The 24,745-nt window shown below is 33.7% G+C and overlaps 5 protein-coding genes and 1 pseudogene across 5 annotated transcripts; 1 reads left to right on the top strand and 5 right to left on the bottom strand.

Moving 5' to 3' along the window:
• LOC104730296 (probable small nuclear ribonucleoprotein F) lies at positions 2,418–4,118 on the bottom strand. The gene is made up of 5 exons (XM_010449448.2): positions 3,981–4,118; positions 3,344–3,431; positions 3,191–3,228; positions 2,873–2,937; positions 2,418–2,671 (listed from the first exon to the last, which is right to left on the bottom strand). Exons 1-5 carry the CDS (start codon positions 3,984–3,986, stop codon positions 2,602–2,604), a joined length of 267 nt encoding a protein of 88 aa, XP_010447750.1. The 5' UTR covers positions 3,987–4,118; the 3' UTR covers positions 2,418–2,601.
• Positions 6,667–7,673, top strand: LOC104730295. Its single transcript, XM_010449446.2, has one exon. It carries the CDS (start codon positions 6,711–6,713, stop codon positions 7,506–7,508), a length of 798 nt encoding a protein of 265 aa, XP_010447748.1. The 5' UTR covers positions 6,667–6,710; the 3' UTR covers positions 7,509–7,673.
• On the bottom strand, positions 8,423–10,517 carry LOC104730294. Its single transcript, XM_010449445.1, has 6 exons — positions 10,244–10,517; positions 9,892–10,012; positions 9,232–9,804; positions 9,053–9,152; positions 8,879–8,950; positions 8,423–8,784 (listed from the first exon to the last, which is right to left on the bottom strand). The coding sequence occupies exons 1-5, from the start codon at positions 10,324–10,326 to the stop codon at positions 8,925–8,927; spliced, it is 903 nt and encodes a 300-aa protein (XP_010447747.1). The 5' UTR covers positions 10,327–10,517; the 3' UTR covers positions 8,423–8,784; positions 8,879–8,924.
• Positions 13,612–15,600, bottom strand: LOC104730293 (AAA-ATPase At4g30250). The gene has a single exon (XM_010449444.2). It carries the CDS (start codon positions 15,293–15,295, stop codon positions 13,739–13,741), a length of 1,557 nt encoding a protein of 518 aa, XP_010447746.1. The 5' UTR covers positions 15,296–15,600; the 3' UTR covers positions 13,612–13,738.
• LOC104730292 (protein YIPF6 homolog) lies at positions 19,081–21,247 on the bottom strand. Its single transcript, XM_010449442.2, has 3 exons — positions 20,585–21,247; positions 19,704–19,778; positions 19,081–19,604 (listed from the first exon to the last, which is right to left on the bottom strand). The coding sequence occupies exons 1-3, from the start codon at positions 21,089–21,091 to the stop codon at positions 19,344–19,346; spliced, it is 843 nt and encodes a 280-aa protein (XP_010447744.1). The 5' UTR covers positions 21,092–21,247; the 3' UTR covers positions 19,081–19,343.
• Positions 22,638–24,152, bottom strand: LOC104730291 (annotated as a pseudogene).

Below are 24,745 nucleotides of genomic sequence, written 5' to 3'. Positions count from 1 at the left end.
TGATCTCCTTTCCGGCAACAGCAACTGCTCCCCAAGGTAAGGCCGGACGAATCTCATTGCCATGATAGGAGAGAGAAGAGAGAGAGAAATGTGAAAAATAGAAATTGGGAAGTGAGAGAGTAAAGAGGAGATAATAACCGCCATTTATAAAAAAAACAATAAGATCTTAGCCGGTTTTGATCAAGGGGCAAAACTTTTTTAGCCCTTTGATTTTCTTTACATCACATTTTCATTTTTCTCTCTTTTGTTTACATATTAAAAAAAAATCGGTTGAATGTTAATTTGCTTTGTAAATGTGATATATATCATTGGACCGGACCCGTTCTTGATTGTTCAGGGGATATGCAAATTTATTCTATTAATTTAGGTTTTGCATGCAGATTTTTTTTAAATCCTAGTAGATATTAGTTACAAAATAATAATAATAATAATAATAATAATAATAATAATAATAATAATAATAATAATAATAATAATAATAATAATAATAATAATAATAATAATAATAATAATAATAATAATAATAATAATAATAATAATAATAATAATAATAATAATAATAATAATAATAATAATAATAATAATAATAATAATAATAATAATAATAATAATAATAATAATAATAATAATAATAATAATAATAATAATAATAATAATAATAATAATAATAATAATAATAATAATAATAATAATAATAATAATAATAATAATAATAATAATAATAATAATAATAATAATAATAATAATAATAATAATAATAATACATGCATACATTTAACGAGTCTAATAGAGTTGATCGATATCCCATTCAGCCAAAAGACACCAATTAACGACTTAAAATATGCATGAATATTTGCATTTTAACCAAGAAAAATATTATTACAATATTTCAAGTGTTATTGTCTAGTAATTTTTGAAATCTCTTGAAAAATTGTAGCAAAAAAATGTTTTGTTAATCAAGTATCAACGAAAAGAAGAGATTACAATATAGATTCGTCAATGCATGCGTTACGTTTCATGTACCTGAAAGATTGGATTTGGTGCTAAATATGAGCAAAAAAAAAAAAAATCAAAAACGTCTTTTCGACCAATAATAATATTTCTTCTGTCACGTGAGTTAAGAGAGAGTATAAAATCAATACAGGCAAATGGTTTTAATAAAATCAACAGTAAAACCTCTATAAATTAATAAGGTCGGAACCATGAAATTTTATTAATTTATAGAGGTTTTAATTTATCGATAAATTAATAATTATTAATTTATCAATTTATTAATTTATGAAGGGATTTTTAATTTTCATAATTTTGAAAATTTTATATTACAATAAGATACTTTTGTTATCATTCATATTTTCAAAGTATTTTTTAATTTATAATCTAGACTATTGTAATTGCTAAGTTTAGAGTTTAGGTAAAAATGATACATGTTAGAAGTTTAGAGTTTAGAAGAAATTGCTACTAGTATCATTCATGGTAATGATGAAGTGAAAGAAGATATTGCGGTAATTTTAGAACCAATTACATGTAAAGAAGCAATTATCGCATTTAGGACTTTCCATAATTTTTGGATGCGATTTGAAAAAACGACAATGTAAAAGATTAGAGATGAGCTCCAATAAAAATGCAAATTCAAGAATATACAATCAACAATAAAGTCATATTTCACTAGATTTTCTTATATAAATACTATTTGATTATTAATTTATGTTACTGATGGGACTGTATTTTTACATAAAATTTCCAAAAAAATTATTATCTTATTAATTTATCAAAATGTGTCATTTTTTATACCGATCCAATTCAAGACCGGAAGAATTTATTAATTTATAATAAGTATTAATTTAAAGAATATTAATTTATAGAAGTTCTACTGTAATTAGTGTATCAAGGTGACGTGGGAAACTTGTAAGGAGAAATACAATAACAAAAATAGAAAAAAAAAAAAAAATAATAAAGTTTTTGGACCGTTCGCTTTTTAAAACCATATCCAACGCCTAGAAGAATTTGGCACTGTCAGTGTCACAAATATTTTTCCAGATAACCGTTTTTCACCTTGATCTATAGACCTATATATATAGCTCATGGTGATTTAAGAGATAAGGACCGTCATGTGGCCAAAACCAAGGATGGCGATTTTCGAATTTCACGTTGATCTCTTGAACACCCTTGAACTCTAATCCCATAAAACTCATCTTCTCAAGTTGTATCGATGCTTTGCGCCCATGAACCTATAATTAAGAGAAAAATATTATCATGAATCTATTTGTTAAATTTTTACCTAATTGCTGATCTTCAAAGTTTTTTTGTTTATTTTTTCAATAGATCAAAAAAGTCGACTACATTGCAATTGACAGCTCCTTTTGTCGCATACATTAATGTGATTGTGAATGTGGTTGGTTCGTTTTGCTTTCAAGATCTCATAAAACTACATTATGCATCCCATCTCAATGAAAAGGAACACGGCAGGAAGTTCGTTTTACTTTCAATGTCTCATAAAAACATCACACTCAAATCTCACGAACATGGGTTGAATAGTAGCTCATAGAATACAAGATTAAAAAATACAGAGACGATCGATTTCTAAGTCCTCAAAAGCATAAACTAGTCTTGATCAGCATCTTCAAGTTCTTCATCTTCTGGCACACCTCGGACATACAAGACATTGTTGCATCTGTGTGTAAAAATTAGGAAAATATTAATTCAAACAGAGCCGTAAAAATTTTAATGCAAGCAATTTACAAAACTGATAAAGAGGCGTGGGTCTAGTAGTAATGGCTAAGTCCAATTCTTCACATTTTCGCTGGAAACATAAAACTGAATTTTTGAAGGAGACAATTAAGTAAAAGATAATGAGGTATTAATATATATTTACCGGATCAAGATCTCTCCAAGGTTTCCTGTCAATTGCCCGTCGATGTATTCCTCAGTGTTTCCCAGCTGCAAAAACAAAGTTTGGAAAATCTCAATGGCTACAATGAAATGAAATGATGATCTATGTATCTATTATACGTATGTGGGTTATATATATATATATATCATTAATAGATTGCAGCCTTCCTCTAAAACTTTTACAATAGAAGACACATTAAGCAGGTGGTTTTTGACAAATATAACATCAACCTCTGTTTAAAAAGTACAGAGATCAAATTATAAAACTTAAAAGAATTGAAGATAGGAGCAAAGACCGCACCTGCAAGTTCATGTAGGAGTCAACAGAGGCGAGGAAACCTGTCAAAGTAACAACAGATTCAGGGAAGACTATATAAACAAGATATAAAAGCTCTGATTAACCAAAAACTGTAAAAAAATTCAGCACACTAGAGGAAAAATATATAGATGATACCTTTGTATTCCATTCCCCATTTAAGCTTAACGATAACAGTCTTGCCAGTCAAGTTGTTCAAGAATGGTTTCGGGTTAACTGGAATGGTCTGCAAAAACACAAAAACAAACATGGATCATCATCATCAAAACACTATCCCAATGAACTCGAAGCATCTCAAAGTATCAGAATGGAATGAAACTATGCAGTGACTATATACTCTTAATAACATGTAAAACAATGGTAACAAGTATAGTATTGGAGTCAATTTACAAAACCAGGATCTTCAAAAATACCATTCGAATGAACTCAAAGCAACTCAAGTGATTATACTCTTTAACTACATACTATAACACAACGGCACAAAGTATAGAGAGTCAATTACAAAACCAGGATTCACAAATTCGCAATCGTGTCCACTAAAACCAAACCCATCGATTAGTATTTACTTCTAATTAGATAAATCTATACGAACGAGGAGGATGAATCGACGAAAACGGAGCTGTAAGAGCTCAAAACACCGAATTTTTCAGATTACGAAAGCCCTAAAACTACTAAACAAGTGGAATTCCTAAATTTTGAGCTCAACGAAGAAAGAAACAATCAATCGAAGCTCGAAATTAGCGACGGGGGGAAGAAGAAAGAGATGGGAACTTACAGCCATGATTTAGCGGTACGAAGCGACGAGACGAGATGAAACGAAAGATTTGCGAAGCTGAAAAAAAATCGCTACTTGTGTGGTTTCCTTCTTCGATCTATTGATTGATTAGGGTTTATGGTTTCCAGATTCGTTGCTACACAACTAAACAAAAAAAAAAGATCGGCGCCTCAAAAAGTTTTTGACAAGGCCCAATTTTAATTTATTACGGCCCATTAGTAACCCATATTCAAAAGAGAGTTGATTAAGAATTTAAGATTATGAGTTAGTGCCGAAAATTTATATGATTAATGACATATTGTCCATATATTATACAGTCAACCATTCCTAATTTTCCGATAAGTGTGATTAAAGTGCCGTTTTCCCTTCCAGCGATCCCAACACAAAATACTCAATTGTCTCAGTCCTAAATATTTTGGACTCACTTGCTCATGTAATCATGTTTTTCGTAGTATATGACTATAATTAAACCTAAAAATATTTGAAAGTATAATCTGGATTGTCGAAAATGATTTATGAGTTCTGAATTTGCATTTAACAGTGTTTTAAGTCACGCTTACCTTTCCTTTATGCGATTGGACGTGAACAGAAAAGAAAAAAAAAGGTCCACTGATCTTTTATTATGATCAAATTTCGTCAGCTTACCTTATAAAAATAATAGCTGGCTTTCTTCTTTCTGACCATCCAATATTCCAATTCCATAGTTTAAATTATGTATATAACATTCCATTAGAATTGTATAATTATTAGATTTAACTTAAAACGTGCGTTAATCACATGTATATGATATTTGACAAAAGGATTGGGTGAACCACCCATCAAATTCCTTTTTATTGTATTGGATCACCTAGTGCAATGTATTTGTCAAATTTTTAGGCCATTTACTTAAATCAATATATAAAGAATAGTATCTTTTTTACTGTGATAATGGAAACGCTTATACATTCAGCATGCTAATAGAAAAAAAGTTATCCACATCATGGTTTTTATATGTTTGAACAAAATAAAAATGACCTTTTTAAGTGTGAACTCCGAAGTCATTCATCCAACTTTTTGCGTTTAAAGGTAAAATAGTAACATTGCACCCGCAAGAAATGTTATAAAAAAGGTAAACAAATCAAACTTTGTGATCAAGCAATGTGAATAGACTAACTTAATTATGACTTATGCCTTGCAGAGTAAGTTGATGTAAGTTGAAAAAAATATGAGATACAAAGTGGAGCCTGTGGCTCTTATTGCTTTCCTTTAGTGTTGTTCTTAAACAATTCAATTCCATTCATCATCACTTTTGTTCTTAAAAACAATTCAATTCCATTCATCATCACTACTCTTCCACTTCATCGATTTCGTATACCAAAACTAGATTAATTTGTGAAAGTATCCAAAACTATAGTGTAAAATCATCGTGTTAACCCCTACTTGTAATAACGGAAACGAATATTTAGTGTAAGCCCGAAAAAGTCATTTTCCGCTGACCTCAGTTACACGCAACAATTCTTACCTCAGCACTTGTTTTGTATTTTTAGTTTGTCTGAATGTATTAGTCTTTCTCTTAATTGTCTCGACTAGCTTCACAAATAGTATGCTTCATACGGTTTAGTTTATTTGTGGAAGCTTTCTTATTGTTTTCTTCCTTTTTCCTTTTAATATAAAATTAATTGAATTCCTACTTTACAAATATATCAAATGAGAATTGTTTCAATATTTTTATAGTTTGTGTTCCCTAATTATTTTTACTGAAACAGACGTGTTGGCAGGTCGATCATATATGTATAATATGATTGTTTGTATGTAATACATGAATAACACATGACTTTTTAGTATTATAAATTAATGGAATGGAATGTACTTAATGTATTATATAAGTTATTTTGGTCAAAACATCGAATGTGATATTCGAAGTTGTATACTAATTCGAGTCTATATTTTATACAAAACATCGGTTAGCTTTTGTCCAAGTCTTTTTAATTTAATGGTTGAGTGTATAGTTTTATGCAAATTTTCGTGATCGTGGTATGTATTTTTTTTGGTGTGCAAGGCATATTGTCATTTCAACCAAAATTTTACATCATGGAGAAATTTTAAACTTCCTTTTTTCAAACATTATTAATTGTGTTTGAAGAATTCTATATCTATCATTCTTGACCCGGCTTTTATATAACTCAATTTAATTTCTGTGATGAAAATATAGCATAAAGTCGGAAAATATTCATGAATAAATGATCAATGATATATGAAGACTAGCTAGAGTTACTATTCTTATACGTTATGAGAATGATATTACCTATATATACATGCTATATGTTTTCCCTATACAATGCATATATGTTGTTGTTAAAACAATAAGATTGTTAAAACACCAAAATATTCATGTTGCTTAAGAAATGTATACATGCTATATGTTGTTGTTAAAACAATAAGATTGTAATAATTACCACCATCATATATGTAATATTTCATATATAGAACTGATATAATATTTTGAAAGACGATGAGAAATTTGGCAAACACAAAACTTGGAGCGGGTCAAAAATCTACAAATATATGCATTGTATAGGGAAAACACCAAAAGAAGTCTAACCCGTTAAGTTAAACAATATAGTTTCCACTTTCAGTTGTAAAAGTATTTGACCCTTCTAGAAGGCCATGTATATATATGTATGATGACAAAAACTTAATACTTACTTTCAATATCTTCATTGTCTTTCTCTCTCTCTCTCCCTGAAAGACATGGATACTTCAAAAAACACTAATCTCCAAAACCCTACTAAACTCACAAAACCATTTCAATATCATCAAGAAGAAGAAAAGGAAGAAGCATTATCTCTCCGAGATCTTCCCCTCAGCGCTGAAAACATCAATCCCACCGCCACACCAATCACCACCGAAGACCACCGTGAACCATCGACCGAGCTTTTTGAGTTTCTTACCTCAACCTCCTACGACGTTTCTCCGGCAGAAAACATAATCTTCGGCGGCAAACTCATCCCTCTAAACTACAAAAATGCCCTCTTTTCGCCTCCTGAACACATTAGCCCTCGAATTCGCACACGGTCCGAGTCCTTATCCGCTATACAAGGCCATAAGCTTAACCGTCCCGGTAGTAATACCGTGGCACGTCTTGACAATGCCGGACCTATGAGGATAAGCCGTTCGTTAGATTATCGCAAGCTCTCACGTGGCCCAAACACCGTACATTCTCCACCGAAAAGTACTTCTCCGACCAAAAACACAGCGAAACCGGAGACGGCGTCCTCTGGAAGTGGAAAAAGTGTAAGACCAAGGAGATGGTACGTGATCATGTTTGGAATGGTTAAGTTCCCACCGGAGATTGAACTCAAGGATATCAAGAACCGTCAGAGTCGCCGGAACATTCCACCGGTTATATTTCCGTCACCTACTAACCGGAAATCTCGTAGATCTCGATCACCGTCACCGTCACCTTCTTGGAGGTTACTCAACGCTTTAAGTTGCAAGGAGCCTACAAACGTGGCTGCTACGGCGCCGTTTTGGGTGCCACATCCTTAAATTATTACTATATTATCCCTACTAAAAATTGCTTTGCTGTTGATTTAGAAAGGACAGGATCGTTATTTAGTATTAAGTTTCATCGATATTCTAATGTATTTTTGTGAAAGAATGTCGATTATTGTAATTTATTTGGTGAATCGATAATAGTTTGGAGTTTGGAGTTTGGAGTTTGGAGTCTTTGGACCATAAACATATCCGTCGTCACAACTTTTTCTTTTTCTTTATGATTTCTTTTTTGTTGTTGTTGTTTTTTTATGTTCAGCTCATTTGTTTGAATATTCCAAAGCATATTTGTTACATACGAGTACGTTTGTTATTTTTGAAAATTAATTGGTTAGGTGAGGAATGAATGAATGATGATCGAAAGAGGCACGAGAAGGATATGAAAAATATTTATGACTTTACTTTTTCCTATGGGACTTGTCGATTTTATATGATTTAGACAGGAAGTTATTATAGCTTCTTCTTTTTTGTAGCATTTATTTGTGTTTTGAATTTCATGGTTGATAATTGGTATGAGATCAAATTCCATCTCAAGAGACTGTGACATGCACCTTTCTTTTTGTCCAAAGATTTCTAGATTTATAATCATTATACTTTTTTTTGCTTTCTTTACAAATCAATTTCACCATATTCATGTGTCTATATAGTGTACAACTTTATTAAGATTTTTATTGAGTTTATACTTACGATACGTGAAGATTTTTTTTTCTTGATTTCAGAGTTCTTAATAATAATGTGTATTGACAGTATTGTTGTTGTCCGGATTGTTTTCACTAGAATTGACTTTAAATTGATGATACGTTTGAGCTGTGACATTTAAGATTTGAACGTAGTGATGAAAGAAATTGACACGTCAACTACAATGAGCATTTTTTTAAAAATATAAGGTAAGAAGACAACAACAATGATTTCGAACAAAAAGACTTGTGAAGTAAGTGAAAGGGGACAAAAGAATGTTTTTGTTCCAAAATAATATCTGAGAGACAAACAAACACTGGAGATATCATTGAACACAACACGCATTTTTGGTTTTCTACAGGTACACGTCTAAACCGTAGCTTCAAGTTTTATAGATTGTATCTTACAAATTTACATTTCCCCTATATGCTCCCTGTGGATAAAAGAGAGTAATAAAGCAGACTTGTCCTTCTTTGAATCTTTGTGACAAAGCTTTATTTAACCCTCTCTTCCTTCTTGAGGGATGTTGAATCAATCATGTAGCATCATCTAACGTGTGTAACCAAATACGCAAGAATCTGTGATACAAAACCTGCAAGATCCACGAGAAGGATGTAACGTTTAATATAAAGATTGTTTTTGAAAAACTTGGAGTTATAATTTTTAGATTCTGAAATATCATTCACCTGTCAATTTTTCTTGAGAGTATTTCCGAAACCATGGTTTAGGTTCTCAAGATGAATAAACTCGAAACGGTACTGCAAGGGAGGAAAAGAAAGGAAACTGATTCTGTTAAAAGAGACTGTGATGGAAACAATAGTGTGGCATAACTCATGAGAATCAAGAGAAGAGGGACTCACTCAGAAGAAACAAGATTAGCATTAAGGAAAGAATGAGCTGAATCGGGCGGCTAAACGGAACACGAAACCGTCTTTTATAAAGACTGACTCTGTCAATGAGCTGCACAATAAGAAACAAACAGCTAAGACTTTATGATATGATACAGTCGTATAGAGATGATCTAATCACGGAAGCTTACCTGGTTATAATCACGACATCTCTGCAGCCAAAACAGAGGTTTGGTTCCTTTTTCTTTAGGAGTGGCTTCAATCTGTGACAAAAACCTCTTCCTCTCTTCTTCTTTTGCGTTACCAGTAACGTTAATCCTCAACGCACTGATATTAGGTACATTTGGTGAACTCCAAGTTCTTCTTGTACCAGCTTTTTTATCTGCTTGCACACGGATTATATCATCACCACTTTCAGGACTTCCTCTCTCGTCAATGTCTATCACACAGTCTCTTCTACCATTCATCTCAGCCATAGAACTCGTTGATGAATCTCTCAAGTTGATGCTATCACTGTTTAAACTATCTGACGTCTGAGAAGATCCAGATAGAAACATAGCAAGATCATCACGCTCTTCTTTGTTAAGATCAACCCAACGCAAAGGTTGTTGTTTCCCATTCTCGCTTAACGCTTCTTGCAGAGAAGATTCTACTCGATAAATCTGGTTTTCAATAGCGGTAACAAACTGTTTATGCCTAGTTAACGTAGTGTCATCTCGACAGTTTCCATGGCTTAACCTCACTGCCCTCTCAAACTCTTCCAACTGAGAACCAAAATCACAAAACTTGAAAGAACTTTCACAAACAACATACTCATGATGTACCATGAAAGAACATTAATTTAAATATACCTGACATTTAGCAGTGCTCAAAGCTGCTTGGAGTTCTTTGCAGAGCTCGTCTGAATCTACAGATACTCGAGGAGGACCTTGTCTCTTCTCTTTAATCCACAACCTATACGCAGACTCCATTCTGGAAAAAGGATAAAACTTTGCAAATTAGATATCTCAATTCTTCACCAAAGTCATCACTTAGATCATGCTAGAAGAGCCAACCAATCACAAGAAGAAGAAAAAACGAATTACAAGAAACAGAGGAGAGAAGCATCAAACTCAAAAACCCCTATTTCTTCTCAATTAAAATTCCGATTTTACAGACTACACGAAAAAATTAAGAAGAAACAAGTTGAGATTGAAACATTACATATCAGCAGATTCTTGAACCTCTTCAGCTGCGGAGAAAAAGACATCTTTTTGCCATAGATCGAAACTATTAGCTACCATCATCTCTCCCACACCAAAACCCCCTCTCTCTCAATTAAGACCAAACCAATCTGCAAAATCTTCGTCGGAATATATTCTCTCCGATTAAAATCCAAATTAATAGATTCTCTGCTCCCCCTTCTCTTCCCTTCTTCCTCCTCTTTTGCTTCTGCAGGAAAGAAGGAATTTTTATTTTCCCAAGCTTTACGTTTTTTTTTTTTATTAATTCTTTTTTTTTTGCTTCTTCACAAACAATAAAGAGGCCTCCACTAATCCACCTTATTTTCATACGTGGCATACCGCTAATGGAAAAGAATATATGTTAAGATGGTCTTAGCCGCAGGAGATTACTGCGAAGAACAAAGAAAAACATCAAGAATGTCGCGTGTTGTTGTTGTTGGGCCGCAACATCAACTCTGTTCGCCAACTCATTATTATTTAATTACTACTTTTAAACAAGTCAAATGCTAATGAGTCATGACTCGTTTTTTTTTTGTCTATATATTTAATTTAACTAATTAAATAACTCAACTGTAATTTAATTTGATTTAAGTAATGAAATAGTTGTTTAGAGTGGCATATGTAACGCATGGTTAAACTAATTAATTGACATTAACAAATTTCCAAAAAATCAAACTTAGAATCATCACTATTAATTCTCACCTGTCAGAAAAAAAAAAAAATCACAATCTTAATTTTGGTGGTTTCAGTCCTCTTACATTTCGCTAGGAGTTAGTCGGGCGATTCTCGATCAAGAAGATTCGAGATCACCTCTGTAAAATTTTTTTTTGTAAGGTGTGGGGTTTCGGAATGGAACAACAGATCAAGAAGGTTTGAGGTCGGCTGGAATTTGGAGTAGTGAAAGACGTTAAGAATCACAACCAGACATACGAAGTACTTGTTCCAGAGGGTTTTGATGGTAAGAGGGGTGTCCCTAAGAAGAGAGTTGGAAAAATAAGCAAGGTCTGTGCTAAGGTCGCCGGAGCTGAAGCCTACGCATGCTGCAACTTTGCATTGCACGGCCGTGGACTAAACAACAAAAGCGTGCGTATTTATCAATATTAATCTTCCCTTCTTCATATGCTTGCCCTGTTCTTGTTTGTTTCTGTGTTGTTTTGGACAATCTTCTAAGGAATATGTGTGTAATCATCATTTGTGTGTGATGAGTTAATTAATCTTCCTCTTAAGTTTCTGGCTATTCGCTCTATTTGCCTTCTTTTTTGTCTTTTGTTATAATGTGGATTTCTCTTAATGCATATGATCATTTGTCTCTACTACGTTTGGGTTTTTTTTTTGTTTTAAATCTCTCTGTTTCTACAAAATCATAATAAAGATATGGGATTCCAAAAGATACTGGGGTTGTTTTGTGTATCAAGGTCACGTGGTGGGAAGAGAAATACAAAAAGAAACCTCGTAATAATTGGCCAATTTGGAAGATTGAATTGTATACTATGCTTTGATTTTCTTTTTCTTTTGTTTTGTTTTGTTTTGGGATTTTATTGTGTGATCGTTCCATGGGTTTATTAGACCATGGCCAATGGATTGCTCAAAAATAAATTAATCATATAAGTAATGTTAAATTAATTAAAGCAACCTAATAAGAATTTAAACCAAAATCTATTTTCCAGTAGAGAAACCTAAAACTGAAATTGCTTTGCAAGTTGAAAAAAATTATGTGTTCATTCTCTCAGTACTTGCAGTAATCATAAAAAAAACAGACATTCAAATCCTAAACAATGCCATATAAAACAAGTATTATCTTAAACATGTCTAAAAGTTGAAAACAAAGTAAATAAAGATTAAACTCTCATCTCTCTCAGTCATGTCTTAAACTAGACTCATACAAAAAAGACACCAAGTCATAAATCTGCGTCAAGGTTGGTTACTTCAATAGTGGTTTGTCATGGTTTGTCAGTACACATCAGCCCTCGACATGTACTACTTACTAGCTCGCAACTATCGTTAAGCTCTCAACGTAACCAACTGAAAATTTCTTGTAAACGGCATCGTTTCGGCTGTACTATAATTCTCCACACACGTTTAATTTGACCATACTGTATACTTCCTTTTGTCCTTCAAAGATTGATGTTTGAGGGATTTCACACAAATTAAAAAATAATGATAATTAATTTTAAATATAATATTTTTATTAAAAAGTATTAGTATATATTTACAAACCAATGACTTTTCAAATTTTCTTAATGATTACTTCTTGAATTTTACAAAAGTTTAATATTAATTAACTAAAAATTGTAAAACATTAATCTTTGTGGGACAAAAATATATCTTAAAACATCAATCTATTAGGGACAGAGGAAATATTAAATTTTTAATCTATTAGTCTTAACTTCCCTCTACTTAACCACGTGGAGTTATATTTTAATCATGGTTAACATTTCCGTCATTAGAGTTAACAGTCGTTATGTCGTAAGTATAGATCTGCCGTTATTAATAAAATGAAGGTTTTTAAAGACAACAGAAATTAAACCACGTATTTTTTGGAAATTTAATAACTAAAGGAATTAAATGGCAAAAAAAATTAGATGACGTATTTTTCGGGTTTTTTCCCTATAATATTAGTTGCCAAGACCGGTTCTTGACATTAACTGGTGGTTCATTTGAGGTGATTAAGATTCCCAAACTTGATTTTTTAATTCTAATTATTATGGACTCTAAATATTTGGGAATGTGGGATTCCAGAGATTGGGTCATAATATATACCACACCTTTTTCAGATACCAACTACTTTGATAGGATTTCACTTCATTACTACATTGTCAAAAGTCAAAAATCTTTCACCGGTCAAGATTGTAATGCATATATATAACAAGGAATTACAACTGATGGATTGATTTATCAGGTTACTTTTTATAAGTTTGATGTGATAATTCTTTTAATGTCACTTGTCAATTAAATTGGTTTCCTAAACAGAAAATTTAAAACTTACTGGTGAGGTTTGTGACATGGATGTATAAATGGGTGTGACACTAGCAAAGTTACAACATTCACACGTCAATTCTCTATTATCTCCTCTTCCACCAAAAGCCATTTTGGTTTTTAGCTGCATTTAGAGTCAAGTATGATAAAAACAAGTACTACAACAACAAAAATGGTAGGCCATTGATGTATCAATCCTACAGAAGCTCACAAATAACTTGCCATGTAAAGAGATCCAAACCTTGCAGCATCAGTGAACACAACAAAATTAACCACTAGAAACCAATTTTGTATGTGAAGGTTTCGCCTCATGTTAATTTATCAACATAACCTTCTAGCAATCTCATCATAACCGTGCCTAGACTTAAAGAGTATCACCAAAATGGATAACCTCATATCATATAAATAACTAATATCATATATTATAATTTTTTGACTAAACAAAACGAATAATTATGAAACACACATGAACCATTAGATAATGATCATACTACTACATTCATTTCTCCTTCTCTTCTTCTTCATCTTGAAATCCAAACACCTCTCTGTTTCTATTAGGACTATCCAAAGCTCTCTTCTCTTGTTCTTCATCTGCTTCATCTTCTTCTTCCTCGTCACCTTCCTCTTTCTTCTTCTTCAATCCAACACTCTTCTTTCTCTTCACAACTCTCTCCTTCAACACACAAACAAGCTCTCTCACCGCCTTCACTGCATCACTCCTATTCCTAATCAACACCTCACTAACATCAGCCGGTGTAATCTCTGCCTCCTCCACACACTCCTCCATCTCCTCCAAAACGACACCGTCCATTTCATCCTCCTCAAGCCTCAGATAATTCTTCAACAGAATCTTCAAAGCCGGAAACTTACAAAAACCCATGTGAATATGCATATCCATCCTCCCACTTCTCAACAGAGCAGAGTCTAACTTCTCAATATGATTAGTCGTAAACACAAAGATCTTCTCACTCCCACAACAAGACCAAAGCCCATCAGTGAAGTTCAACAACCCCGAGAGAGTCACCGAGCTTCCCGGTTCTTCCAAACCCGACCCGTTTATTAAACCCGGATCATACTCATAGCTCCCATTCTTCTTCTTGTTCTTCCCCCGTTTCGTCAAATTGATCGAACAATCAATATCCTCGATGACAATGATCGACTTAGAGCTAGTCTTCATCAACAGCTTCCTCAATTCAGAGTTGTTCTGAACCTCAGTGAGCTCAAGATCGTAGATATCGTATCCAAGATAATTCGCCATTGCAGCGATCAGACTAGACTTGCCAGTTCCAGGTGGTCCATACAACAAGTAACCTCGTTTCCAAGCCCTTCCGGTCTTCTGATAAAACCCTTGTCCGCTCGCAAACTCTCTTAGATCCTCCATGATCCGTTTCTTCTTCTCAGGATCCATAGCAAGAGTATCAAACGTACTCGGATGCTTGAATCTCACAGAGTCCCACGGATGGCTTCTCACATCGAGCGAGACGCCTCTCGAGTTAGTGTAAAGAAGCCTCTCCTCGTTTCTCCGGCGTATCTCCTCTGATTTCCCGACAATGTAATCGAGGTAAGAATCTAAGACAAGGTCTTTGTCTCTCTTGTTGATCTGTAACGTAAACCCTCGTTTCTCTTCCGGCATTGGTCTCCAAGAAAAGCTCTGTACTTGACGTTGGACAACGACGTGTTCCCATAAGACAGTGACGCCGTTAAAGACATCGGTGATTCTGTCGTTGTTGGAGAGGCCGAAAGTGACGGAGCTCGAGTTAGGGACACGTGTTAAGCTGAGACGTGTATTGTTGTTTCTGCTGGAAACGGCGCCGTTGACTGTGACGGAAGAGCTGAGGTAGAGCTGAACAGCGTTGTAGAGCTCGTTGGTGTTGACGCCGTCAATCTCCGTTATATCGAAGTAGGTGTGAGAAGAGAACACATGGCGGAGGCGTGTCAAGACGTGGAGGAAAGCTAGTCGGAGCTCCGGCGGGAACACGAGCTGTAGGATCGTTTGACAAAAGGCTAACATACCAACTAGAGAAGCCATTGTTGTCCAATAATCACTCATCTTCATCTCTTCTTACTCTGTTTTTTTTTTACAGAGCAAAGAAAAAAAAAAGATTGGTTTTTTTGAAAGGAACAGAGTAAAGTTTTGATCTTTAGGGAGGAATTAGAGAAACTGAGAAGTGGGTTTAGCTTAATTATAGAGATAAGAGTGTGAATTTTTGAAGTTATTGTTCTTGAGATTTGGGAGGGAAACAAATATTTTAGTTGAGGCTTTTGAGAGAAGAGAAGAGAGTGACGTTGGGTGGAATTTATTGAAATATGAAATAAGTGCTCACCTCAATTTATAAGCAATTGGAGGAGTGTTACTTTTTTTATCGAAAAAAAAAATTGTTTTGATATTTGCGGATATTACCATTTTATTTTGTTGTGTATGGTGCAAATAATGTAAGCAACTAGTAGTACTATTACTCAATTATTTCGTAGGTCTATGGTTTTATAGGCTTACAAAATCAATTACAAGTTATCGAGTGAATGGGACTGCCGAGAGGGGGTAATGGTTATGTGACATGTAAATCTCACATCGGATACTATTCAACTTTTTTCTTTTGTCCAACAATATGATAAAGATTATTAAAAAAAAATGGAAATTCACTTTTTTTTTGTTGAGCAAAAAAGGTTGAAAACTTGAACGGATACTATTCAACTTTTTTCTTTTGTCCAACAATATGATAAAGATTATTAAAAAAAAATGGAAATTCACTTTTTTTTTGTTGAGCAAAAAAGGTTGAAAACTTGAACGGATACTATTCAACTTTTTTCTTTTGTCCAACAATATGATAAAGATTATTAAAAAAAAATGGAAATTCACTTTTTTTTTGTTGAGCAAAAAAGGTTGAAAACTTGAACGGATACTATTCAACTTTTTTCTTTTGTCCAACAATATGATAAAGATTATTAAAAAAAAATGGAAATTCACTTTTTTTTTGTTGAGCAAAAAAGGTTGAAAACTTGAATGGTGAAGAATGATGAAAAGAGAATATAAAGGACGGTACCATAGAAATGGATAGGTTTTTACTCTTACGCTAAATGAATCGGACAAACAAGTACAATGAGAAAAACACCACAAGCGACAAAAAAATAGTTAAAAATTTAAAAAATTAAATACCAAAAGAGGGTAAGTTTTTACGAGACAGCCAAGAACAGATCATCTAGCTGGATTGGTTCAATCTAGTAAGATGTTTTTGTTTTATTGATTGGTTCTAGTGTTCAGTTCGAAGGGGGATTCTAAATAGTACTTTGTGTCGTCTACATGTGGTTTCTATAATTGCATTAAACTAAATTATTTTAATTTATGTCATAGATCTTTCGAAATTTACAAAGGTCAAAAAATATATATCTGAATGGTAAAACGCAAAAGGATAAGGAATTGTTTTTTCATCATATTTAAGATTAACGCAAAGGATAATGATCATTGTAAATTTGTAATGTTGTCTTTGAAAAGAAATTGATAAGTAAACTAGTAAAAGCAAAAGGGAACATGAGGGTCTAGTTTAGGGTTTGTGAATGTGACTTACAGTTGGGTTTGTGTTGTTTTGTTGGGACTTTGTGATTTTATTCTTTAGGACACTCGAATTTACGTGGGACACCATTGTTTGTCTACATTTGCATATCAACATCTCTCACCATTATGCTCAAAAACTCTCTCAACTTTCTTTCACATCTCGATATAGCTAAGCTAATTCCAACATTAATAAACCTCATCAATATCCAAAATTAGTTAAAACACACTTTTAACGTAATCAATACAGTAAACATTTTGAGCTCCGAGATTGGTGGGTATAATTCATAAATTATTTTAAAATACCGTTTCTTACTTTTTTAAAAAAATGATAGATAGTGGTTTTGTAAGACTTATGGTTGCTGAAACTTGCTCTTCTAAGATGAGCCTGATAGACTTAATTTAGTCTCCAGCCTTGATTATGTATTATGGAGTCGTATTATGAGAATGGATCAAGAACAAATAGTAGTAGTTGTTAAATCGATGTTTCATTTTGCCGACAAAATCAATAGAAAATATTGACGTTTTTCAGATGTTTTAAATTGGTGAGATATGTAAAGGAGATGACACACAATGACAATGACAGTCGATAAGGTCCAAGTTACTAGAGTCACTTTTGCAGAACTGTGGAATCTCTCCCCAACACCCAAAACCTTTAATGTATTACTTAATAAAACGAAAACGTTTTCGAAGTAACAGTAAAGTGCTCAAGTAAACGCTAGGTTGAATTAAGTCAAGTTGGTGGTTTATACTGCTCAATTGAACCATTTGTAAGATGTCAAAGTTAATATTCGTACCAAATAGTAAAATGTAGTTCTATAAGAATACAAGTGACTAATTCAAAATAATTAAGTATTCTGAAGTTCAAAAACGAAAATTTGAAAATTATGTAGGAGTTGAAATATCAATTAGGTGCGTAAAAAAACCATTGGTTGATATTGTGGGGGAAAATTTTGGACGAAAGATTCTGTGCAGAGATCCGTTGGTGATTCTGAATTTGGAGTTTTGTATCCTCTGGTTCCGAGCTCTCAACCCAAAAGGGCCAACAATAAAAAAAAAAATCAATATTAAATGTCAAAAGTTGTAAGGCTAGAATATTATGCAATGTTACAAAGGCATCCTCAAGTACACAATTGGCATTTTATATTACTATTATGCAAATGTTAGGGCTTGTAATGATGGTACCTTCTGAAGCTGACTCTCTTGGCATTTTCTATTTCAGTTTTCAAAGAAAAATGAAAAGAATCATTCACTACACTATTAAGACGACGACCATCTCTTTCTCTTTTTTATTTTGGTCAAAATTGAATCTCTTCTTGTACATTTTGGTTCTCCATTCAAAATTGATGTATTGATGATCTTGGACTTTTGGGGTGATTTTCACTTCACTATTAAGAACATGAATTATTGTAAGAATTGGTGTGTATTTGAGAGATCGTCAGATTTCACCTGAAGAGGTAAAAAAGAATATAAAAAGAGAAGTAATAAAAGAAATGACGTAGTACACAAGCAAGCTCTGTCTTCTTACATTATCACTTCGAGAGCCACACCCCCACTCTCTGCCACACTCGTCTCCCAAAATTACTTATTACTAACAAACAAAATTTAACAACCTGAAAAGACAAAAAATAAATAATAATTGAGGGTTGTGTGACGCAGAAGCTATAATCTCTGAAATTAAATGCAACTAAAGAGAAGAAAGATTTCATCCAGATTTTTAATTCCTTTCTTATTAGTAGCAAGTATTGAATCTTGTTTTTTACTTCTGTTTTTTCCTAAATTTCCATTGTAATTTTTTTTGTGCACCCATGTCATGGACTTTTTAAAACAAATCCACAAATAAAGAAACAAATCCCACAGCTTGACTTTGTAAAACACAACCCAAATTCGAATCTCTTTTTGTGAGATTTGATTCTCCTCCCTTTGTGAAAGGTCTATTTGGTTAGATTCTTTTAACAAGAGCTTATGGATATTGATAATGATACTGGTCACTAGTATATTCAGTTGCAAATTCAAAATGTGAATAATATATATTGCACTAAAAATAAAAACTTGCAACAAAAAAAAAGACTTCAGATTAGACTTGAATTATAATTGAAATGCTTATTGTGGATATATTTGCACAAATTAGTTGATTGGTAATCCCTAAAATTATAAGATTATACTAGTATGTAATGAGCCAATGGCTATCTCAAACAAATTTCCATATAAATTAATTAGCAATTTTAGCATTTCGTGTCTTCATTATGCAAAAAACGAGAACAAGTATACTTACGGTACAAATTAAGCTACGATCATCATCAAAGTCTTACTTAGTATTATATATACGTTTCCAAAAAAGAACCGTAAGTTTCATACACGTAAAGCAAAACCATATAAAATAATGTCGACCAGATTTTTAATCAAAAAGGGGTAAAAGAACATATTATACATATGATCTCATTAGAACTCGGAATAGTTCGCGGCTGGAGAATTTCACTATATCTACTCTGTACCAAATGATCTCTCACTCTGAATCAAAGAACCAATCTCTGATTTCCCATTTTTCCAGATCGAATCAATCAATGGCAATGATCAAGAAGCCAACAGAGACATACATGAGGAAGACTGGGTAAAGTGCGAGAGCTTTCCTTCTCGGGTTCACGGCAGCACTCATGAAAGGATAAGCGGCCCAAGAGCTCCAGGCAAGAGTCACAGTCACAACGACCATTTTGAGTATCACATTGTCCTTCAACATGCAGATCACTGCTCCGACGTCCAGTGGGAATAGACAGTAACCAAGAAGACTTAGACTTTGGAAGAAGATTATATGTCCTCCCTGAAAATTGCATCAGCATGTTTTAGAATCAAAACTTACAAAAAGAAAGGGAACAGTATGTGGCTTTGTACCAATACAGGAATCAAAATGTGTGCTTACCAGGAGCAACACATTTAGTGTGAGGATTACTGCTCCAGCTGCAAGTAGTGCAAATGCCACAGCAAACACTTCTGACTGAAAATGACAGAGAAAAATAATAAGATCAACGGCCATTGCAAATAGACAGAGAATGATTCTTTATTCTAGCAGATTTGTAAGAACGTAGTGCCTTATTACTATAGGGATTCAATCCTAGATAACTCCCACAAATGCTGGGAAGCACAGATTATAAACGAAACTGAAAACAGAGTATTCGATAATATTATGAGGTGGCAACATTCCAACATCGTCAAAAACAAACCACACAACAGAAAATTCATGCCTTTTTAGATACATGATCTAAACCTTAAGTGCATTAGGAAAAGCCCTTCATTTTACCCTTTCCTTTCACAGTTTCTTATATATATATACTAATATGTTCACAAATCCTAATAGAAACCATTTCTTGCAAATCTATGAAACATTGGCCAGATAAGCTGGTGCTACCTCAGTTCAAGGTGAAAGTGTCTAAATTGTCTATCAGATCTAACACATCAAATGCTGCTCATGTAAGTCAAGGGTAGTAAGAAAGCACCAAACTTCATACAAGGACCACATCAAATGCTGCTCGTGTCTACAACTATCAAATCTAACACATCGAAACCAATTCTATGAGTCAAAATCTGACAACCCGGAAGGAGTAAGAATGGCTGAAAGAATCAAATTTAAGAGCAATGCTACAAGTAACATTCTACAGGAGCTGTAAATCTAACCAATATATCACATTTCAATGCACTTTAAGATTCCAAGTTCATAACATGATCACACAAACGCAAAGCCAGTTCTGCATCCCTAAAGGTTCCAGTGAAACAAAAGCTGAAACCAGAATCTGAAGATCTTACCTTCTTAACCGAAGCAGACCACGAAAGAGTAAGACCCAAGAACACAATGAAGAAGAAGGGTCCCCATAGATCCCAATCCCTAAGTGCTTTCCCAGGATCTTCCCTATACGGATTGGGAAACACAACAAGCTTCAAATTACTCACGATCCGTGACAGATCTCGCTTTACAGTATCCCAAACAGGCTCCGTCAATGTATTGGGAGGAGATCCGAACCCACTCCCTCCAATACTCTTCGAACCTTCAGCAGCTGAAGGAAGCGGCGGAGGAGCTGGAGCAGGCATCACCTTCTGAGTGGAAACTGAAGAAGACGACGGTGGAAGCGGTGGTAGGTTGGATTGAACGAACGGTGAGGATGAAACGGGAATGGACGGACGGATCGGACTCGGTGGACGAGCTGGGAGCACGGTTCCGGGACCTGATTGGAAATTATCGCTCATCATATTCTCAATCTCGTCGATGTCTGATTGAGATGATTGATAAAGCGGAATCGTATCGTTGTGCGACATTGTTTCTTCACCGGAGAGAGAAATTGGAAGATTCCGGTGACGGTTTTGTTTGATTTTCCCGGGAAACAAATTAGGTCTTAAGATTTGGGCGAAATTGATTTCAGATCTGACGAAGAAGAAGAAGAAGAAGAGTTGTCGAAATTACTAAAAGCGAGAAAATAATAAAATAATTGTAAATTTTTAAAAAATAAACGTGTGACGCAGTGCTCTCATTAAAACGACGACGTTGCTTCAAACGACGCCGTTTTGGTTTTTTTTTTCTTATAAAGATGTTTTTAAGGAAGTGTGAAGTGTAAAAATCACAATGGTTTTGTATTGGAATAAAAATACACTAAATAATAAAAACGTATCATTTAAAATCCAAAATAATAAGTGTTGTTATATTCATACATACGATTTTTCAACAAAACTAAAATTCCAATTTTATCCCGGTTATCTAATTAATTATTAATTTTTAATATATAAATTCTTGGTTTTCTGTTAACCATATCAAACCGGTATTAAACTTCTTTCTCTCTTCTTCATCCTCGTCTTAATCAAAATCTCTAAAGAGATCGAAGAAAAAAGAGATTTTGTTCGTTTCGAGATTTTATCTCAGTTCCAATGGCGTCAAACACCAGCAAGGATAATTTCGTGCACATACCACGACAAAGAAATGGACCGCCTCCGCCGCGGCGACAAGGAAGAAGCCCACCGCCTCCGTCTCGTGACCAGCCACAGTAGCAGACGCCGCAGGAGAAGAGGAAACTGGTGTTCGTGAAGGTGGATCAACTAAAACCAGGAACGAGCGGCCACACTTTGACTGTCATAAACCTGGTGATGCTTCTTCCTCTCATCTCTGACCTGCTCGGATCTCTGAGGGTCTCGTTGGTGATGACTGATGAGACTGCTTATATCCTCTTCACTGCTTGCAACGATAAAGGCGACTTCATCCGATTCCTCTTGCAATGTTGCTTTTTTTTTTTTTTGATTTATTCTTTTGTTTGAATTACCTTTTGATCTCTTTAGAAAATTTCCAGAAACAAGAGGAGGACGAAGAAGAAAGAAATAGATTAAACCAGGGTTTAATCCCGGTTTGATATGGTTAACAGAAAACCGAGAATTTATATATTAAAAATTAATAATTAATTAGATAAGCGGGGTAAAATTGGAATTTAGTTTTTGTTGAAAAATCGTGTGTATGGAAATAACAACACTTATAATTTTGGGTTTTAAATGATACGATTTTATTATTTGGTGTATTTTTATTCCAATCAAAAACCATTAGGTATTAAACGTTCAAATAAAAATAACTTCGGGTTTTTTTTGGCATTTTTCCCTTATATGAAAACATGTGATTTGTTGATATTTTTATTGAATGTAGGATTATGACATACAAACTCTTTAGTAAATACAAATTTGATAAAGTTGATTTTTGATCTTTTACAATAATTACATTTAAATAAGAGGCATTTTACACGTTTCTCATATATCTTACAATGAAAGTAAATGAAACTATTTAACAAAACAAAAAAAAATTGAACTGTCATTTTTATATGAGGAAAAATAGAAGAAGAAGATAGAACTATCATTATCTCATAAAAATATTTTTTTACAAATAAAACAGAGACTTCTTTTTATACATACATATCTTCTATAAGAGCAAAGTCACACCATTGCCTTTATTGGACAGAGATTTACAATGAAAAGAATCGAAAACAAGAAAATAAAAAAGAAATTCTCAGACATTGACAAACAAGAAACAGAGCATTCACATAAGACAGAGGAAGATAGATAAATAAAGAAGATATATAATAGGAGATTCTATTAGCTTGTTGCGCATTCCTTAGGGGCCTGTGGGAACCTCTTACGGTCAGTGCAGTAGTTGTAGATCATATAATTCTTCTGGACCCATCTGAGTCTAGCTTGGCTCGTTGAATCCATCTGTTGAGTGTACCAATTGGAGTTTGGTTTCGAGTCGATCTTAATGTTTCTGTAAGAAGCCATGAATGGAGCTTTGGACCAATCTGTTTTAACAAGACCGCCTCTAGTTGCCCAGTCGTCTGCGTTCCATAAACTTGTGTACATCCTCATCGGTTTGTTTTTGGGGAACAAGACACCGATCGACTCGGAGTTTTTAAACTCTCTGATTGGTGTGTCATCGACGGTCAATCTGATGAGAACAAAAAAAAAACAGAACAGATTAGGAGTGAGTAAAAAATTAGAAAACCTAATTAGGGTTTAGTTACGTGTCTGGCAAGAAACGTGAGATTTTGAGTTTACATGATTCTTTGAGGGTTCCAGAGGATTGAGTAAGTGTGGAAATTTGCTGTTGGGTCGAACCAGAGATGGAATTGTTGCTCTTTGTCACCTTTTCCTTGAGTGTAAACATTAGGTGTAAAGTATAAGGATCTCCAGTCATATTACCCAAGAACTCAAAATCAATCTCATCCCAAGTCGATCCTTCTGATTTTAGCTGAAAGTTAAAAAAAAAAAAAACAACACAAAAAATGTTAAGATAAACTCTTTTAAAAATCAAACCCAAATCATTTTAAAACTCTAGAGAAAGTAGTCTTACGTAAAAAGTTGTGACAGTTCCTGCTGAGTTACCAGGGACGAGCTTAATCTGCATATCAATCTTACCAAACAAATACTCTGTTTTGGATTGAAAGCCAGAACCAGAGGATTTGTCCAAGGAGAGAGTAAGAAGCTGGCCGTTGTTGAGTATCTTCCCACGGCCATTTCCCCAAGCTACGTTGACGTCGGTGTTAAAATCAGCATCGGAGGCTGAAAACGCCGCCAAGATAAGAGCCGTGAAGAAGAATATTTTGAAAGGAGACATTGTTTTATATAATATGTGTGCGTACGTGTGGGTGTGTTTTAAGGGGGGTTTGGTGAGGAATGTGAGGAAGAGAGAAGAAGGGAGAGAGGTATATATAGTGGGAGAGAATAACATAAAATAAATGAGAAAGAAGAAGAAGAGAGTGGGTGAACAAAAGGAGGCTAAAATCAAGACAATTGCATGCAAGATGTGTTACAGCTGGAGTCTCGAGTACCTCCTCCTCCATCATTTGGTAAGCAGAATATGTTTTACCATCCTTAATTTGGCTTTTGAATGTTATAGACTTATAGTAGATATATATTAACATGGGAATATTTCTTAGAAATATGTTGCATTTGATAGATGGAAAATAAAAATTGGAATTGTTTGGATATTCATGACCGACTAAAATATCAAAATTGACGCAGACAAAAAAGATTTTTTTTTTTTTGTTGTGCCGTAAACCAAAGTGGTATCTAAAATTATGTAGCGTGTTTGAAAATTGTATAACATTATAACAAAAATAAAAGTTTAGAGGTCAGTTTCTTTAGACTCTAGCAATATAAGTAAATGCTAGTATAATAGTTTTTGTTTCTGTGTGCAATAATTTCATAATATGGTTGATTTTTTTTTTTTAATAATATGGTTTGCTATATAATTGGTTGCGTGCTTTGTAATTTGTATATATTTTTACACGACTCTCGGTATTTCAAATGTGTTCATACATCTTAAACCACTACGTAGAGGCCTGGCTATAGGTAATAGGGATGATAGAAGAAATAAGAGGTCTAAAGATATATTACGTGTGGAATTGTTCGACTTTAAATTCTCGAATTTAGTTGAAATTTTTTAAA

The sequence above is a fragment of the Camelina sativa genome, chromosome 12 (assembly GCF_000633955.1).
Source record: "Camelina sativa cultivar DH55 chromosome 12, Cs, whole genome shotgun sequence".
NCBI classification, from domain to species: Eukaryota; Viridiplantae; Streptophyta; class Magnoliopsida; order Brassicales; family Brassicaceae; genus Camelina; species Camelina sativa.
The sequence above is the reverse complement of the archived record's forward strand: the minus strand, read 5'-3'. Positions and strand labels throughout refer to the sequence as shown.

Coding starts and splice junctions, on each gene's coding strand:
- LOC104730296 (XM_010449448.2), bottom strand. Junction 3,229..3,343: donor ATGGGGAATGGAATACAAAG/GTATCATCTATA, acceptor TTACTTTGACAG/GTTTCCTCGCCTCTGTTGAC. Junction 2,938..3,190: donor ACTCCTACATGAACTTGCAG/GTGCGGTCTTTG, acceptor TTGTTTTTGCAG/CTGGGAAACACTGAGGAATA.
- LOC104730295 (XM_010449446.2), top strand. CDS start 6,711: ATGGATACTTCAAAAAACACTAATCTCCAAAACCCTACTAAACTCACA.
- LOC104730294 (XM_010449445.1), bottom strand. CDS start 10,326: ATGATGGTAGCTAATAGTTTCGATCTATGGCAAAAAGATGTCTTTTTC. Junction 10,013..10,243: donor GTTCAAGAATCTGCTGATAT/GTAATGTTTCAA, acceptor TCCTTTTTCCAG/AATGGAGTCTGCGTATAGGT. Junction 9,805..9,891: donor TGAGCACTGCTAAATGTCAG/GTATATTTAAAT, acceptor TTTGGTTCTCAG/TTGGAAGAGTTTGAGAGGGC.
- LOC104730293 (XM_010449444.2), bottom strand. CDS start 15,295: ATGAAGATGAGTGATTATTGGACAACAATGGCTTCTCTAGTTGGTATG.
- LOC104730292 (XM_010449442.2), bottom strand. CDS start 21,091: ATGTCGCACAACGATACGATTCCGCTTTATCAATCATCTCAATCAGAC. Junction 19,779..20,584: donor GGTCTGCTTCGGTTAAGAAG/GTAAGATCTTCA, acceptor TGTCATTTTCAG/TCAGAAGTGTTTGCTGTGGC. Junction 19,605..19,703: donor CACTAAATGTGTTGCTCCTG/GTAAGCACACAT, acceptor TGCAATTTTCAG/GGAGGACATATAATCTTCTT.